Source organism: Larus michahellis, chromosome 4 (genome assembly GCF_964199755.1).
Source record: "Larus michahellis chromosome 4, bLarMic1.1, whole genome shotgun sequence".
In the NCBI taxonomy this organism is placed as follows: Eukaryota; Metazoa; Chordata; class Aves; order Charadriiformes; family Laridae; genus Larus; species Larus michahellis.
The window spans coordinates 65,678,761-65,696,959 of record NC_133899.1 but is presented as its reverse complement, the minus strand read 5'-3'; the positions used below and the strand labels follow the sequence as shown (position 1 = coordinate 65,696,959).

At 54.7% G+C, this 18,199-nt stretch overlaps 1 protein-coding gene across 7 annotated transcripts in view; it reads right to left on the bottom strand.

Moving 5' to 3' along the window:
• Window positions 1–6,038: 6,038 nt before the first annotated feature.
• The window catches only part of JDP2 (Jun dimerization protein 2), a 57,338-nt gene continuing 45,177 nt past the window's right edge, over window positions 6,039–18,199 (bottom strand). For 6 of the 7 annotated variants that reach the window (XM_074585296.1, XM_074585297.1, XM_074585294.1 and 3 more), the window contains 3 exons: window positions 12,795–13,018; window positions 7,965–8,069; window positions 6,039–7,101 (listed from right to left, as the gene is read on the bottom strand). In XM_074585296.1, coding sequence (XP_074441397.1) covers window positions 6,916–7,101; window positions 7,965–8,069; window positions 12,795–12,995 — 492 coding nt within the window. In that variant the 5' untranslated portion in view covers window positions 12,996–13,018 and the 3' untranslated portion in view covers window positions 6,039–6,915. The remainder of the gene's footprint in view (window positions 7,102–7,964; window positions 8,070–12,794; window positions 13,019–18,199) is intronic. The other variant, XM_074585298.1, reaches the window with a different exon arrangement.

Sequence of the window (18,199 nt, the reverse complement as noted above, 5' to 3'; positions counted from 1 at the left end):
GCTCACAAAGAGCTTATCGCCACGGGCGGCCATACCGGCTGCCCGCTCTGCCACATGCATCCCCCGGCTGGACTCCACTTGAGTGGGTTACTCCACTTAAAAAAGCCAAACCAAAGGAAACCCACTTTAACTTGGCAGCAGGGCATCTGGCGGAGGGTTTTACACTGCCGCATGAGCCCACCGCTTTAGCTGATTTGGATTAACTTCTTGCGCGCCCTGGCAGACAAACCCAAAGGCTCAGTGGCGTTAAGCTCTCTCATCCCACAACCACGCACTGCACCTGCAGCCAACCTCCCACCCAAACTCGGCCCCAGGCGATGCCTGGGCTGCAGAGCTGGGTTTTGGCCTATGCGAGATGCGCTGTGCCTCCCTGCCAGCCCCAGCCCCAGCCCCATCTCCAGCCCCAGCCGTAGCCCCAGCTCCTCCTCCGCCCTCCCCCAGGTGTGCGGTGAGGAGCTGACACGTGCCTGTGCGGGGCTGGAGACCCAGCCGCCTGCTCCCAGAGCCACCGAGGCTGCCACGGGCACCGAGGCTTGGGGAAGCATCGCAGGGACCGGCTGCGCCTGGGATTAAAAGCCAGTGGCAGTGGGGGATCCAGCCCGAGCCAGCAGCGGCTGCCGGGGCCTCTGCTCCGGGGCCTTCAGTCGCAGATGCCAACCCATCCCAGCAGCCCCGGCCAGTGAGAGCCAGGGAGACCTCCCGGTTGCAGGGAAGGATTTTCCTTGGACAGAAGGGGCTGGTGGCAGAGCCGCTGCCAGCGAGCTCCCTGCCGTCAGGGCTGGCTACGCCTCTGACAGCACCCACCCACATCCCAGCTGGGAGATGTCCCCGGCCACCCCACCAGCCGCACGGTGCAGGGAGGCTCATGCCCTTAACCAGGGACAAGTGACCCACCCATCTCTGCCCTCCGGAGCAGTTTCCTGAGCCCAGCAGAAGCACGGTGCCTCCATGGAGGCAGGGAATGCCCACAGCCCCATTCCCACGGCCGGTGCCTGCCTCCCACCAGCTCATCCCCACACTCCGATCACCAGCAGCCAGTGATCACAAATGAGCAAAAAATGCACAAAGGCACAGGGAGCTAGGTGATATTTCCCGGCTAGGGAAGTAGCGGTCAGATTTTCTCATTTCTCTGCAACCATCCTGGTAGCGAAGGAGTTTTCCCCGGCTCTGATCCTGCCGCCCAGCCGCTGGCTGCACCAATGCCAGCACCGCTCAGTGCAGTTTGGCACCCATGGTAATTAAAGCAGTTTCCGCATCTCTTGGTAAATATCAAGGCTGGGGATTTTTGGGTCTTGTTTTCCAGCAAGTTGAGTAGAAGAACCAATAAGGACAAAGATAAATGATTACCTGCTGCCCTTGGCTCAAAATGAAACAAGAGAGGCAGGTCATTGGCAAAGGTTAGTTAATACCACTTACCGCAGTGTCACGGAGTCACCCTCAGCCCCTGCCGAGAAGGGCACAGGAGGCAGTTTTTCAAACACAAAGTGAGAACGATACTATGAAAAACTGCAAAGTAACGGCCTCCAAACATCCTTTGCCAGTGACCAGCCGCGGGCCAGGTGAGACTGGATGCCCTTGTCCCTGGGGCAGCAGTACACAGGGGCTGGCATCTGCGAGGGGCTGGGGGCAGTGGGTGGGGAGAGAAGAGGAGGAAATGAAGGAAGCCACAACCAAGCTTTGAGGAGCACAGAGGGCTGCTTGATCACTCCAGGATGAGCTGGTTGCAGGAGAGAGGGGTGAGGAGCTGGCAAGACTGGGGACACTTGTGGGGAAACCAGGTTCCTGCTGCCCACAGGCCCAGCCACTTGCCAGGGGTCTGGTGACAAGAAGGGAGTCAGGCATGGAGCGTGGAGTGCTCACACCAACCTACAGTAGCTGGACCCTCAGCCCATCACCCCAGCACTGCCTCAGGCCTGCTGCTTTGGGGCAAAGTGGCACCCACCTTTCCCTGGGTGGAGGGTGGCTTTGCAGAGAGAACTGGGGGTAGTATGTGAAGGACACCAGGGAGCTGGGACAGGCATCTAAGCAATGGAAATGTGATGGGGCCCATCTGCCTGGGCTTCAAGGAAAAATGTGATATCATGCCCTGGGGAAAGCTCCTGCCTGAATTGGTGAGTGTGGGAAGGAGCACAAGGCTTGTGACCTGAATGTGGATCCCACAAAACAGGAGACAGGCATGTGCTGGAGGGGGCTGCTGGCACCCTGGGAGTTACTGCTGGTGGTCCTGGTTGGGAACCACGTCGGGTATCTTGCAAGGAGAGGGGCCTGCGGGCGAAATGGCTGGGAAGCAGCAGTGACGCTGAGCAGGCTCACGTCTGACAAGAACCATCTGACATGGTGGGATGGCACCGCCAACCATGGAATCACAGAAAGGTTTGGGATGGACGGGAGCTTCAAAGATCATCTAGTCCAACCACCTTGCCACTGTCAGAGTCATCTTCCACTAGGTGAGGCTCCTCAAAGCCCCATCCAACCTGACTTTGAACACCTCCAGGGATGGGCCATCCACAGCTTCCCTGGACAACCTGCTCCCGTGCCTCACCGCCCTCACCGTAAAAAGTTTCTTCCTTGTATCTGATCTAAACCTACTCACTGTCAGTATAAAACTGTTGCCCCTCGGCCTGTTGCCACAGGCCCTGCTGAAAGCTCCCTCCCTGGCAGTGGCTGAGCCGGGGAAGGGCCGGGGTGTGTGTGTGCGGCGGGGGCAGCTTTAGCCGCTGCTCCGCAGCGAGGAGCATCCACCGGGTCCGGGTCCGGCTGCGGAGCCCCGCTCCCGTTCCCGGCCCCGCTCCCGGCCCCGCTCCCGCGGCCGCGCAGCGCCTCCCGCCGGCGGTCTGTGCTCACGCCGCCGCCCGCACCGGGCTGTTCCGGGGACCGCCGCCGCCTCCTGGCCGGTGTGAGCGCAGGGGCAGCCCTGCCCGGGCCCGGAGGCAGGAGCGGGGCCGGGGGCGGAGGGGCAACACCGACCGCGGGGTGTTGGAAATGGCGAGGCTCCGGTGGCTGCGGGAGGGACCGGCGGGGGAGCCGCGGGGGAAGGGGGAGGTCGGCCCCAGGCTTCTCTGGTCCCCGGTAGGTGAGCGCTGCAGCGGGCTACCCATGGCCTCCTGAAACCCTGCTTCCAGCCATCTGCTGTGCAGTTTGTGTCAGCACGAGGGACCTTCAGGCTGGACTCGCTGGCCAGCAAGACAAGAGGTCCGTGTGCCGGCTGCTGACGCGGGGCTGTGGTCCTCCACGGCTGCTGTGTCCGGGGCCGGCAACTGCGCAGACCATCTAAAACCAGCTATGGAAGGGATCCCACAGGTCTCTGTGTGTGTGTGTGCACCCGTCAGGACGAGGGGTTCAGCCTGACGACCTGCCGGACAAGGGGACATGGGGCTGGCAGCACCTCCCATCGATCAGGCCACCAGCTCCGGCGCCGCTGGCACCAAGCCCTGTCCCAGAAGTACACGATACCATCAGCTCTGCTCTGGTAATGGCCCACAGTGCACCCAGCACAGGATGTGGGGGTGTGGGGTGGCCAGGAGGTGGCTGCCTGACCTTTGAGAAGCGTCCCTTGTGTTTTCCAAGCAAGGACACGTTACCAGCCCTCACACGAAGGGGGCCCAGGTGGGAGGACATTGCCACAGGTACAACCATTGCTCTTTGAGTTTGAGAGCACCGTTCTGGCAAGGAGAAACACGTGTTGTGCCTGGCATGCGCCTGCTGCTCCTGCTCATACCCAGGAGATGCCACTGTAATGCACCAGCCTGAAAGGTGTCCATCAGGACCACCTGTCCCATGGTAATATTTCTACCTCTGCTAAGGGCGGGGGGGGGCTTGGAGGGGACACATGATGGAGTCAGGAACATCAAGTAGCCCATCTCCCGCAGGGACCAGGAGGGGTTTTCAGCCCCGGGCTGCACAGAGATGGAGCCTTTTCCATTCAACACTTGCAGGCTGTGGCTTATGGGGCAGAGGCCCAAACCCTCTGCTTTAACTTCGACGGCTCTCAGCCTAATCAAGTCCCCTGAAAAGAAATGCCTGAAACTGAGTGGCAAACCCCTTGGTACCGACTGGAAGGCAACAAAAGGCTGTTTGGAGGATATACAGGAGACCGGGCAAAAACCTATCTGGGCACTGCCAGGGCTCAGACAGCTCCTGCCTGAGCCTCAGCTGGAAGAGCTGAGCATTAAACTCATGTAGATCCGTCACTCTCCTGCTGCCGCCTTTGCTGCTGCTCCTGGTGTGCTTGGTTTCAAAGGGCACCTTATATTTCTCTTTCAAGGCAGCTGTTTTCATAGCAGGAAGTTTTACTGCAGTGTGGCCACTTGCCAGAGAAGGGCCATTGCCTGCCCCCGTGGCTCTGCCAGTGCTGCTTGGAAGGTGCACGGCAGGTGGGTGAGACTCCCCCCCACGCAGAGATGAGCGCACAGTCTCGCCAGGTGAACAAAAAGGAGGAGACCCCTGTGGCTGGACCATCTGATGTCCCACGGGGAGCTCCCACTGACCACCAAAGAGGAAACTGATACTTGCAGGAGCCTGGAAATTCATTACCGTGTACACTCTGCAGAGGGAAATAAAGTCCTGAAGAGAGAAGCAGGCCCAGCAAGCACTCTGCGTCCTTTCAGCAGAGCCCAATGAGAGGCATCATGTTCCTCAACGTACAGAGAGTGTCTCCTGACGGCAGCTGAGAAATGGGTCAGGTCTGAGCCACCACGGCAGGGTCTGGGCAGAAGGAAGCACAGAGGGACAGCTGCCCAGGAGGCAGTGGGAGCCAGGCCAGGCACTGCTTTTTCTCCACCAGCATTGTTTCAGGTCATGTCCTTGCACATCCCTCTCAAGCACCTCAGCCAATAAGTCCTCCCAGGGCAAAAACTTTGCCTGTAACAGATCCAAGATGCTTCACGCTAAATAACACAGCTGGCAGCATTTTGGGAGGTCCCAAAGACAGAAGTTTTGGAAAGGGAGGGGAAATCCAGGAAGAAAGTATGAAACAGGGGAAGGACCAATGCCAGATATCCCTGGAGGTTAAGGGTTGGAAAAGGAGGCTACAGAGAAAGAAACATGCACTGGAGATGCAGTCGTGCTCAGGGAGGACCTCCTCCCATGCTGTTGTCATGTTTAGGTCAACTTCTTAGGTCATCTTCTTTCTAACACCGCTTCAGTGGTCCTGGCTGGAGCGTGCCTCTGTACCAGATGCTGAAAGCTGCTTTCACTTGCAGTTTGCATCAAAGCAGCCTCATCCACACTGGTAACACGTAGAACACCGACTGGGAGAAGACCGGGTGCACCACTGCTCCTCTGAGACAACCCTCAGTGGTGCCCACATGCAAGATGGGATTTGCCTCAGTCCAGACCAAGGCACCTTCCCACTGCCTTCATATCTAAGAGTCAGGAACACAGCAATAGTGTCTGGGCTTGGTTATTCATATGGGGATGCTAACTCTTTCAGTCCTAGCCTCTGAAGCACACCTGGCGAATTATCTTCTCAACCTCCACACCCCTGTGCTCAGCACTGGCCGAAGCCCCAGGCAAACTTTAGGAGCTTTCCCAGCATGTCAGTTACAGGCAAGGCTAGGACCCGGCTGAGACCCAAAGGAACTGTTCTCCACCTCCTTCCATGAAGGGATCACCACCACAAGGACATTGTGACACCTCCTCCATCTCTTTCTCCTCCCTGAAATGAGTTCTAGCTGCTGTATTCAGGCCTGAAATAAGAAGGACCAGGTAAGAATGAGATGGTCTCCCTGTCTCACACCTCTGCCTTTCCAGCCTGCAAGCCATGCCCTGCCTGCCCTCTTCAGCACAGAGCTGAGCTACTCCTTGCTTGACAATTGTCAGAGCTGCCTCCAAGGTTCCCAGCTTCCCCAGGGTGAATTCCACTGACCCACAGCTGCTAACACAGAGATCCACCAAAACCGGCTCTGGGATCAGCTCCACCATCCCACTCAGCCAGGAATGCACCCAGCGTGGTGAGACCTGTGTCTCGCTGCCATGGTGCCGAGCTCTGACCAGAGCCCACTGTGGCCTGACTCAGACAGAGCACAGGAGGACAACGTACATAAAGTTAACATTTACTGAGAGATACAGAACTGAATATTATGAAGGACATACATGGATGGAGAGGGTAGCGACACCACTGCGGAGGGCGGCTTGGACCCCCTTCCCAGCACGCCGGGGAAGGAGCCGGACGCTACCGGACAAGTAACACAATGGAGATAACTGTGGCATATGCATTTGTAACAAACAGACCATCATAACATACATTTCTATGGGATCACATCTAGTGATTATATAAATCCATATAGAGATCGCTGTATAAAAACTTTGTAAAAAATACTTTAAAAAAAGTGTAAAAATGTGCATTCAAAAGCACGGCCGACACGGACAGCTGGGCTGTAAACATTATACTGAGAGTGTGCTTGTGGGGGGCGCCTGCGCCACCGAGCCCCGACAGGCCTGCCCACCAGATGGGGCTGCGTCAAGTGTTTGTGGTTCTTGGGTTTGGGTTTTCCTCCGGAGCATGTGCCAGGAGCAGCGGCAGCCTCTGGGCGGGGTGCCGGTGGCCACCACAAGGCCACCACTCCTCCGCCTGCGGCCCCTGCTCCCCACGGGGTGCGTGGTCCTCGCAGGACATGCTGCGGCATCGTTGGGTCCCTGGGGCCACGAGCAGGCTGAAAGGCCGTGATGAGGTATCCCAGGGAGGTTGCCCTCAATGCCACCACTAGCCCTGCTCCTGGGTTCAGCCTCAGAGTACATGGTTGACAGGTTCCTGAACTTCTCTGTCCCCATATTTGTTTGGTCCATAGTTCCCAAGGAAGCCCACTGGGTCCTGGCTGCACCAGGCCTGGGTGCACAGTTCTTCATACAGTACATACATTAGAGACCCTGGAAGACCCTGCGCCACTGTCTCCTCCTCCTGGCCCAGTGCCACCTTCACTTCTTCTCTAGCTGCTCCAGCAGCGGGTTGGCTTCGCTCTCGGGTGTCTTGATGCTGTCTGTCCGCACAATGCAGGTGGGACGGTGCCGGTTCAGCATCAGGATCAGCTGCTGCCTCTCCTGTTTTAGCTCTTCTATCTGGGCCTTCAGCTCAGCGTTCATGAGCTCCAGACGCTCAGATTCCTAGCAGGACAGAAACACAACCACATGTGACTTTACTCCAACAGGACAACGTAGGAGGAGAAACAATTTGGCCAACAATTGACCTCTGTGCCCCTGCAGCACAGGAGCAGCCTGAAGACCTGCCAAGGCACCAGGTCCCTCCAGGCAGTTATCCCCAGCCCCACTGCCTTCAGTTACCTAGTGCTAGTGCAGGGAAATACACAGCCGCCTCCCAGGACAGGTCACTGCTGCACCACAGCAAAACCCCTGCCTGGCTGCTTTTCATGGTCTGGAAGGGTGTTTAGAAACAAACCCGCATTTAAGTTTTCACCCCCGCCATCTGCAAGGATCTGCCCTTGTGAAATGGCTCCCTATCCCCACTCTGTGTCATTTGCCCATGTCCCACCACGCCTTGCAGAAAAGCGGCAAGGTGCTGTGAGAGTTTTTCTGCCTTGGGGTCACGGGTGAGAGGGCATCTGGCCTCTGAATGGGGAAACCTTCAGGAATCTGGGCAAGGGGACAGCACGCTGTCAGTCCCTGTCCTGTGTCACACTCCCACAAGTGCTCCTGCTCCAGCACTGAGGCAGGGACACTATCAGCTCTCTCTCCCCCAAGCCCAGAGCCCACCTCCAGCCCTGTCCCTCCCTGGTACCATGGGCACAGGGATGCCCATGAGCTCTGCCTGGGCACACACATGGCCACCACCTTCACAGCCTCGTGCAAAGTGGGGCAACAGGCCTGTATTTTCCCAGATAAGAGCACAGGAGCAAGGAGAGGCAGAGGGGCAGTTCAAGAGGGAGCACTGCCTGCTGACAGGGCACCTTTCTAGGGAGGTGCCCCCGCCAAGGTCCCCACTGCGCCCTGAGACAGGTCAGGGCACCCACCCGCTGCAGGAACTCCGTCCTCTCCTTCTTCTTGTTACGACATCGCGCTGCTGCTACTTTATTTTTCTCCCGGCGCCTTTTCCTCCTCTCCTCTTCCTCATCCAGCTGCAACGAGATGGAGAAGCCCAGGTCAGAGCCAGCAGATGTGGGGCAGGGCAGGAGGCAGAGGTGAGCACCGAGCAGCCCCACCAGTGGCAGGGCAAGGAGAGGGGTGGCAGCCACCCATGCCAGCAGCCACCAGAAACATGGTCTAATCCTGACCCGAAGCCAGGTGTGCTGCTGCCACAGCCTCTAACTCCACTCTGTGGGGACATGGGGACGGAGAACAGCGCAGTGCCCACAGCTGGGGAGCCAGCTGGCAGGGGACAGAAAACTCTTTGCAGGGCTGCTCCCTCCCCGAGGGAGGGCAGAGACAAAGGGAATAGAGTCCCATCCCGCAAAGATGGGCACAGTTTGTCACACAGACATCTACAGGCACAGCTCTGTGAGCAGACTCATTCAAAGCATCACACACAGAGCCAATGGCGAGAGGCAGAGAAACCTGAAAGATCCTCCAGCTGGGACTGTCTGCTGCAGCATCAGTGCCAGCCAAGTCACAGGGCCACTGCGGTAAGGCAGGGACAGGTCTCGCATCCCCTGTAAAGAAGCGCGACACGGCGGTGCCTGCGCTGTTTGCCATGACTCAGTTGCTCTGTGCTGTCTGACTCAAACCGCACAGGCCAGGCCAACAAGCCCTATGGGCTGGAAACCCATAATCAAAGTATTTAGGGATATTTACTACAAAGCCTGTGTAAATGGCCTATGGCATGCTTACATGCAAGAACCCAAATCAGCTTCTTCAAGAAAAATCTGAGTGCTGGAAAGACCTCTGAAGTCAGCATCCAGGTTACCCTTTGTAGCGGGGCTAGGGAAGAAAAGGTGCCCAGTGCCTTTATCCACATTTGGGACTCTGAGATGTCAGACTGAACTGCCTTGTTCCTATCAACTGATACCTGACAGCACACATCTTTTCAAATGCAGCGGCAGCAACATTTGCTTTATGAGCACCCCCACAGCCTATCCGCACCTTCTCTAAGGGCAGCTCCTGTCTGAGAAAGCAGCCGCATCCTTCCCTTCATACCTCCCCAAATCAGTGTGGTTGAGGGACACATCTCCCAGACGAGCCTCTTGCAGCACACACCATCTGAACAGCCTTGTTGCTGTAGCGCCTGGGCTTAATCACCTCAAAATGAAAGTCAGAGATTCCCAATGCCAAGGCCACAAAGTGGTGGTGGAAGTGGGGAGCCACCAGATTACCCCACACGTAGGTACACCGGTGGTGCCCGCAGGAAAGGAAAGCTGTAGGTGCCATTGTCCACAGCACACTGTGCACACTGCTAACATTCACTGAGTCCAAAGCCCACTAATCGAAACATTTAAACGTGATGGGCAAGGACAGGATGAAACATTGACTTGGCAGAGTGAAGGTGAAGGCGTACCTTAGGTAAGCTGCATGTCCAATATGCAGCACTGTAGCACACTTTAGAAGACAATGTCCAAATTTTATAGCACTAATACAGCTTTTGCATCTTCTGTACCTTGTTTCCCAAGTATTATACCGAAGTTGCTATATTAGATGGGGCTAAAATATTAAGCAAGGTCAGCACAAGCTATGCACAGGCTTACATAATGCTGGGCTGCCACCATTCCCTTGCCAAGGCAGTGCCATGGGGAATCATGCACCACATTTGGGAGAACCAGGATGGGAACTGCACCGATGCCCCCAAGTCCAGTTAGAAATGGCCAGCTCTCACTACACCCACGTAACTCAGATGTGGCACGCATTAGAAGTGACCAGGAAGGCTCTAACTCCACGCTCTGCTGCCTTTTCCTCCTGGTAAAGCCAAGCTACCCCACAGCACAGCACAAGTAGCTCTTACAAAATTTCCACACAGAGTTTAAGAGGAGGTGGACATCAGGACAGTCACCATTCCCCTCTGCACATTTACCAACCACTCATATACCCCCCCTTAGATAGCTTCTCATCCTTTTAGTTCAGGATTAATAGGAGGGTGCAAAGAGGGGACATGTGCTCACAGCTCCAAAGCTCAAGAAACACACACCAAGCTTTCCTGCAAAGTACATCTTGGGTTGTAACAGGAACTGGAAGACCAAACAGCTCCCTGGTAACTGCCTGACACTTTTCCATGCCCTGTTGCTGCATTCAGTGAGGATCAAAGAATAAGTGACCTGTCCCTGTCCCCTTCACCCCACAGAGGGCCCAGCAAAGGGCTGTGTCCTTCAGATGGGGTAGAGATGCTCAAAGAGGGTGGCTCAGCACTGACAGGGGAAGCTTGAACTCTTGGCTCTGCTTTTTGACCACAGCTCCTGTAACTTCAAGAAAGCAGGTTTCCCTCTCTCCACTTCTGCTTGATTTCAGTTCAAAAAGGTGATGTGGCCCTGGTGCTGGGGGTTAGGACTCTTCTCAGAGGCATGAAGGGCAGTGATGGTGTATCACCCCATAGCAGGTTTCAGCTGTTAATCTCCAGGGGAGCCTTGTGGGTAGAAGGTCTGGGGGTGCCTCCTGAATTGCTTCAGTCAGCAGCCTCGGGGACAGTGGTGATCATCAGCCTGAGGGGCCGGGCTCCCTCCCAGGAGCATCCCAGGTGGGTTTTGATCATGGAACAGCCTGGCAGCACCTGTCTCCAGCTGCCACAGGAGGAGGGCAGCTTGCCCAGTGTGGCTGTCCACCACCCTCCGGGGAAGCCACCACCTAGCATCCACTGGGTGGGTTTTGTGCACACTGCCAGGCACAAACATCCCAGTGCCAGGAGATGCTGGTCCCCCCAGCACAGTGGCGAAAGCTTTCTGTGCCCCAGCTCACGTGGAGCAGCCTGTCCTGGGCACCGTGCAGAGCATGGCATGCCAGTACCCAGCGTCCCTGGGCTCCGGCTCCCTGCAAGAGGAAAGCAGCTGCAGGCTGCATTGCAAAATTATGCGTGGGCAGCTTCTTGGCTACTCATGGGATAAGCAGCTACTGCTTCAGCTCCCCCAGGCTTTTGCTGCAAAGCCTGTGCCAGGGGCAGCTCCATTTGCTGTCCTCAACTCCTCGGCTTTACAGGCCACGCAGGGGAGGAACTGGCTGCAGGCAAGGCGACCATGCGGGGGCTGACAGTGGATTTCCCCTTATCGTTCCTCCGCATGGTGTCTCAACAACTGGCTCAGAGGACACTCAGCACTTCCAGTACCCACTGCAGGGCAGAGCAGCCCTGTCCCTGTTATGCAGAAGACCAGTGAGACCACATCTCTGTGCCCACAGAGCAAAAGCAGCTGTTGCAGGGCCAGCTCAGAGGTGCCTGAGATGCCTTGGGAAAGGAGCTGTGCCCAGAAAGCTACAGACTCCCTCTTTCTTCTGATCACCTCACTTGCTGCACGATACCCAGGACAAAAGCTTGGGATGGCACTTGGTTTCAGCTGCCCACCCACAACTGCTTTGCCCATAGAGGGACCAAAGCCATTAGCATCCCCCAGCCCCTTCCAATGGCCTCCTGCAGCATCCTAGCCTCAGCTCCTGCCACTGCAGAGTTGCCCAGTCCTTCTCCAGGTGATCCCCATGGGATGCTGCACAAGCTGATCGGACACCTCTTTGGGCACAGAGGTACTGTGCAAGGTGCTCCCATGGACTCCAGTGTATCGGTTCTCCCCACAGGAGTCCACCACAAGGGGCTGGGGGGAAGGAACAGGCACCCTGCCTGGTGGGGCAGGTGGGCCTGGGTGCTGCTGAGCTGTTGCTGTAAGAGTTGGGCCAAACCAGGTGTCAGCACCATTTGGAGAATGTGCTGCTCCCAGGAACTGATGTTTTACTCCCTTCTGCTCACAGCTCATCAGAGGCAGCTTTTCACATCACCTAGCTCCTCCTCACTGACTCTCCAGAGAATGCATGTCACCCTGTCCTCACATGGCATCATCTGAGGTATCCTCACACAGGACCGAATGCACTGTTCAGAAGGGTTTTTTATTGGACCTTCTGACGGCAGCCACCACCCTCACCAACATGGGGCCTTCGAATTGATGGGTTCCCAGCTCCATCTGCAGGCAGTGGGAGGTGCAAACATTCACCACCAGTACAGCAAGGGCCAGGAAGCCAAAGACTGGACAACTAACACGAGACACCACACAAGGAAAATGCTGTGCAAGTGTCTCCCAAGTCCCTGCAGCCTGGTTCTGACGTGCCAGCCTGCAGTACCAAGCAGAAGCTGCTCACCTTCCCTGTCCCAGGAGCCCTGAGGTGAAGCCAGGGCCCCCACTGAGCAACAGGACAAGGGCAGCCCCAGCTAGCAGTGCCTGTGGCACAACCTGGGTCACTGCTGCCACTCAGCACCACTCACCCACACACCTCATCCCTGCAGAAAAGGCAATGGCAACACCAGCAGCACCAAGGGCTCACTGGGATGAAAGCATCACATGAGCCCTCTGACAGGCTGTGTGGCTTCTCGTTTGGGTGCATGCCCCAACCTAGGGACAATTTGGCTGTGCCAGATCCCGCTCTGCAGGCAGGGTTTGATTTCAGCCGTCTGACAACAGCTGTGTGGGACCGGTCAGGTCTGGGACACCGAGGCCACCACACCCAGCCCATGCCGCAGGGACAGAAATTCAGGCACGGGGAAGAGGCAGCCAGCGGAGCAGCTGCCAACACATGTGCACGTCACCAAACAGGCAGAGTGACATGCTTATAAAACACGTTGCTAGCCACCCTGGCAGGAAACCCAAGCACAGGCAGGACAGAAACCCAGGCAGGCGCAGGCGACAGCCCTGCAGGGCCATCTGCAGCCAGCAGCCCCCGAGACTCACCTCACTTTTCACAGGCTGGGGTCTCTTCCCAAGCTTCACCTCCAGGAAGTGGAGCGGTGAGATCATGGCCCCGATGTTGCGGATGTCGGCGTACTTCAGCTCCTCGGCAGTCAGGGCTGTGCCAGGCAGTCCTGTCAAAGGGCCGAGCCCAGGCAGTGCGCCGGCCGTCAGGGACGGGTCGGGGATCTGCCCTGGCATCATAGCAGGGGAAACAGCTTCATAGGCTGGAGGGAGAGTGAGACACAGCTCATTACAACCCAGCTACAGGGCCTCACAACACCGCACAAGCCAAATTTATTCTACAGTCCCATCACCTAATGGGGAGCAAAGCAGGGAAAGCAGCCATTCTTCCCCATGGATGGCAAAGGCAAGGACTAGGCAGAACTTGGGTGACAGAAATCAAAATATATGAATCCTACTAGGAAGGATACAGTACTGGAGTATAGATCAGGAAAGGAAGAGACCTGAGAGGCAAAGCACCAGAAGAACAGGAGCTGCTTATGATGACAGTGATGTGATCACACAGATTATTGGTTTTGGCACACCTTTCTCTGGAGTGCAGAAGATCAAGGTTTGCTCTCAACTGAGTTTTGATTAATGTGTAAGTTATTAGGACAAGAAGAAAATTCACAAAGAGGACCATAATATGCCTTAGGCTGGATTTCTTCTGGGCAGGCTCAGCCCACTGGTCAGGGCTGGGACACAGCACGTGGGGACCAGGGACAGGGGACTGTGAGAGAAAAACCTGCCACTGAACAAACACCTCCCAGCACAGACATGAGGAAGAAAAGGCTGCAGAAGAGGTGAAATGGAGCAAGGTGCAAAAGGCTGCTTCTATTAGGAAAGAAAAAAAAATTGCAATGCAAGTGAGAATAGGATCAGGACAAGCTTTGGCAAGTCACTTATAGGCAGAAGAAAAGGAGTTACCAGGAAACATGAAGAACAAGCAGCTAAAAGATAAAGAAATAAAATTATACCTAAAATGGGAAGCACAAAGAGCTGGAGCTCTTATATCAGCCAAAAAGCAAAGGGAGCAGGTGCTTGTTCGCTACAGTGTGAGTACAGCCCTGCTTGTGTAACTCGCCTGGGACACTCACAAGTGACCCAGTTACAACATGCAGCGTCAACTTCTGTCCACACAGCAACCATTTTTCCGCCCCCTCAACTCAACCACATGTTCCAGTGCTCATGCGCTGCTCTCCTTGCTCTGCCCAGGCAGACTGGTCCCAGTACACTCCAGGAGCCTTCAGGCATCCACCCCATTCTGCCCCTACACCAGGAGGCACCCACGCAGTGGGGAGAGGGACCAGTGATATCAGGAGGGAGAAACAGACTAATGGAGTAGTAGACCCAAAATCTCACTGAGCAGCCTCCTGCAACCACTAGAGCGAGTCACAAGGCAGGATTCAACCAGCAGTTAGGTAAACTCATGGAAGAGGGGTCCATGAAGGACCATCAGTCACACCAGTCTGCACAAACTCCTGGAAGCTCTGACAGCACCAACTACCAGAGTGAGGAGGTGCATGAAGTGAGGGATAACGTGCACTTGCCTTTCTCTTTCCAAAACGTCTACTCTGAACAGCTGAGAGACAGGTAAGAGGCGATGCAGACTTTTGGTCCAGGCAGTACAGCTGTGCTAAGCGGAGGCACACACAAATTGTCAAGCCAGCTGCCACAGTTGCTCAGCACTTGCCATCCTGGGGTAACAAATCTGTGTCAGTGTCAGCCTGAAAACTTCAGTAAAGCTGCATGTGAGATAGGACAGTTGGATCACAGGCTCACGGAACAGTTGACGTGGGGAGGGACCTCTGGAGATCACAGAATGGTTAGAGTTGGAAGGGACATTAAAGATCATCTTGTTCCAACCCCCCTGCCATGGGCAGGGACACCTCCCACTAGAGCAGGTTGCTCAAAGCCTCATCCAGCCTGGCCTTGAACACTTCCAGGGATGGGGCATCCACAACTTCCCCAGGCAACCTGTTCCAGTGCCTCACCACCCTCATAGCGAAAAATTTCTTCCTAATATCTAATCTAAATCTACCCTCTTCCAGTTTGAAGCCATTACCCCTCATCCTATCACTACATGCCCTTGCAAAACGTCCCTCTCCAACTTTCTTGTAGGCCCCCTTCAGATACTGGAAGGCTGCTATAAGGTCTCCCCAGAGCCTTCTCTTCTCGAGGCTGAACAACCCCAACTCTCTCAGCCTGTCTTCATAGGAGAGGTGCTCCCGCCCTCTGATCATCTTCATGGCCCTCCTCTGGACCCATTCCAACAGGTCCATGTCCTTCCTGTGCTGAGGGCTCCAGAGCTGGATGCAGTACTCCAATCACCTGGTCCAAACCTGCTGCTCAAGCAGGTCATTGGGAGCAGGTGGAACAGGGTTAATCATGACAAGCAGAGAAGTTAAGGATTTATTTGCGATGGCACATCTCTTCACCCAGCATATTTGGTATATTTGTTAGGGTGAAGGAACAGGATACAAGCAGCCGAAGGGAAGGAAAGCCAATCACACAGGTTAGTCAAGGGTAGAGAGGCTAATGCAAGCTCCACAGCTCCCAGCACGGGTGCTGTGCAAGCCATACTGGCATGACAGACAAGGGGATTTGCATCAGAAAGCGCCTACAAGCTGCAATATTCTGTAAGCTGTCATACGCTCTTATCTGCCACTGAAGAGGTCCAGGTGTCAGCACGAGATGTCCCCTGCCAGAGTTTGCTCAGGAGACATCAGCAGTGACCAATGGGACTTGAGAAAGAGCATAGAAAGCAAATGCAGCAAGACTGTGACTGTAAAGAGGTGGCAGGCAGGAATCAAGCCCTTTGCTCTGGTGATCCTTTAGGAGGAGAGACCAGAAAGGGGAGAGCAGGCCAGGGCTCAGCAGTGCTGGTATGCAGGGGGGAGGAGGAAGCTGGGCCTGGGGGAGGTGATCTGCACAAGGACATTAAAGCCTGAAAAGGAGAAGATGGGAAAGATGGGAGAGATGAGTAACTTCTGAAGTGAAGTGATACTATCTGATGAAATGGACTCCTGCCCATTTGGTGACAGAAGAGAAAGAGAAAATACTTGGTAATGCTACTTGACCTCAGGAAAGACTACACATCAACTCATTGTGATTGCAAGGACCTAAACTGATACAAAGTATCCATTCTTCTATAGCTGTCTCTAAACTAGACAGCTGTAATTCCACATCTGCAGTGGTTACCTTGTAGGGTGTCAGGAGATGCTCACTCACAGCAGGGCTCTGAAGCTGCATGCTACCTCCCTCCCCTCCCTTTCAGGCCTACACACAGCCAAGATGCTTCCCTCCCCCAGAAACCGGGCACCATCCTACACTAGGCTGCTATCCAGACAGAAAAATGCAGAAAGTTATTTGGGGACTGTGCCTAAATCCTTATCAACTTTCTCAGAAGCTGTTCCTCTCCAGCAGGAAAGCACAGGTCAGTGAGGTGGCATGGCAAAGGGGAAGTGATTCCAGAGGCTCTTCCCAGAGCATGCTGCCACGGGACTCAGCTGCATGGAGTTAAATTCAGTCTACCATTTTGAGATAGCTGCACACACTGCAGAGCTAGCCATTTCCCAGCCGCTGCCCCTAAGACGACGTACTGTAGCACAGGGAAGAAGCCTGCCAACAGCAGCAGGCCTCGGGCCAGCTGCTGCACACCCCCTCACCAGCAATCCTGTAGATGTCCATCCCTAACTTGAACAGTTTGGGCTTAAGTAAAAATAAGAATTAAAAAAAAATTGGTAGTGAAAGTATACAACACATCCTCTTGAAGTCTCCATCCTGCAAATACCATACGTGAGCTGCTACGGCACACACACTGACTTGGGGCCCTGACCCAACCTTTTCACAGGCTTCAGGCAGGGAACTGACTTGAGCCCAGCACTGGATGCCGAAATCCATTCTGGACTTGGGGGACCTGGTTTTAATTTGTTGTCTTCCATCATGACATGGAGCTGACAGCACTCAGGCACTGGGCTGGACAGTCCCGATCTTCAACTAGACCAAATTCAGGGTCACTGCAATTTATAAAATAAGGAGGGAGAAGAAATCTGTTCTCCAGACTGTGGGACAACCTGGACACTGAGCACCCCCCTGCACTCCTGAGCCTGGGGCAGCTCCCCGGGGACAACTGGCTAAAGATTTGAGAAAACATTGTGTTTTCTCTGGCCCACCTTGTCCCTCTACCTCTTTGATCTAGTAGCTTAATATGCCTTGAAATAGCCTCCGTACCAGCATGACATCAGGCACAGGTCAGAGTGAAGAAGCTGGCCCAGCACATGCTCTAAATAAAACTGATCCTGGATCCAGGGACTGCACTGCCAAAGCCCACATCACATCTAAAGCTGTTCAAACCAAAGCACTGGGAGCCACTTGGAGGAACATGAACCTGCACCTTAAGGTGAGCTGACAAGTAAGAGGGAAGGGTGAAAATGATTTCTACAAGCAAGATGTTGCTCAGGGGTCAGGAAGCTCAGGAGCACATTGAGAACTGCCAAGAGTCAAGCTGAGTTAGACCTTGGAGAGGAACACAGAACCATTCCCAGCAGGGCTATAACCACGGAAATAAGGGAATGAGGAGAGATGTCATCCCTCTCTGCAGTCACAGACCATCCTGCCCAGCCCTCGGTGCTCCTCAGCCCCAGGCACTGTCACTCCCTACTGTCTGGAGGGGCTCTCGTTCCATTCCTTTTGCCTCTTTCTCCTGTAAGAGAGGCTTTCCTGTCATCCCAAGTCCTAGATACTTTCACCTTTTCTGGTTAACGCTAGAGGTAAGAAGTTGTACTTTTATCGTGTCAAAAAAGCCAAAACATGTAATTCTATTAATACCTTGGTCTTCTTCCCGAGGCCATCACCGTGGAACACACTGACATGCCTGCCTATAGCTCCAGCACATTTCTACCACATTTGCATAGAAGGGCAGAAATAACTTTGAAGTTCAAGATCTGAGTTTGACCTTTAAGCTGCAGTTTTTCAATAGCCACATCTTGCTGGATGGGCTGGTGCCTTGCCAATTCCTAATTCCTTTCTGGATATTCCCTTGCAGTGTTTGTTATTTCTAAGGCACATGAACCAATTCACCTCTGTATTCCTTCCCTTTCTAACACAGTGCTTTAGATGGGATTCTTATCAGATTTTTTCTTTTCATAACTGATTATTAACATAGTCTTTTTTTTCCTCAATGCCAGGCAGTCTTTCAATGTCTCCTTACAGGAGCTGAGAAACATTGTGTCTTCAGTAAAACCTAGCTTTCTGGTGTCCTATGGCTGAACCACACAAGTCCTGCATTGTATCAGCTATGCTTTTTCACATAATGAAGCCAATAGCAAAGCAAAGCAGCGAGGAGAAAGAGAATATGCAGTCTTACATCTGACACTGGGATCTGCGTGACACCAGCTGCTCAA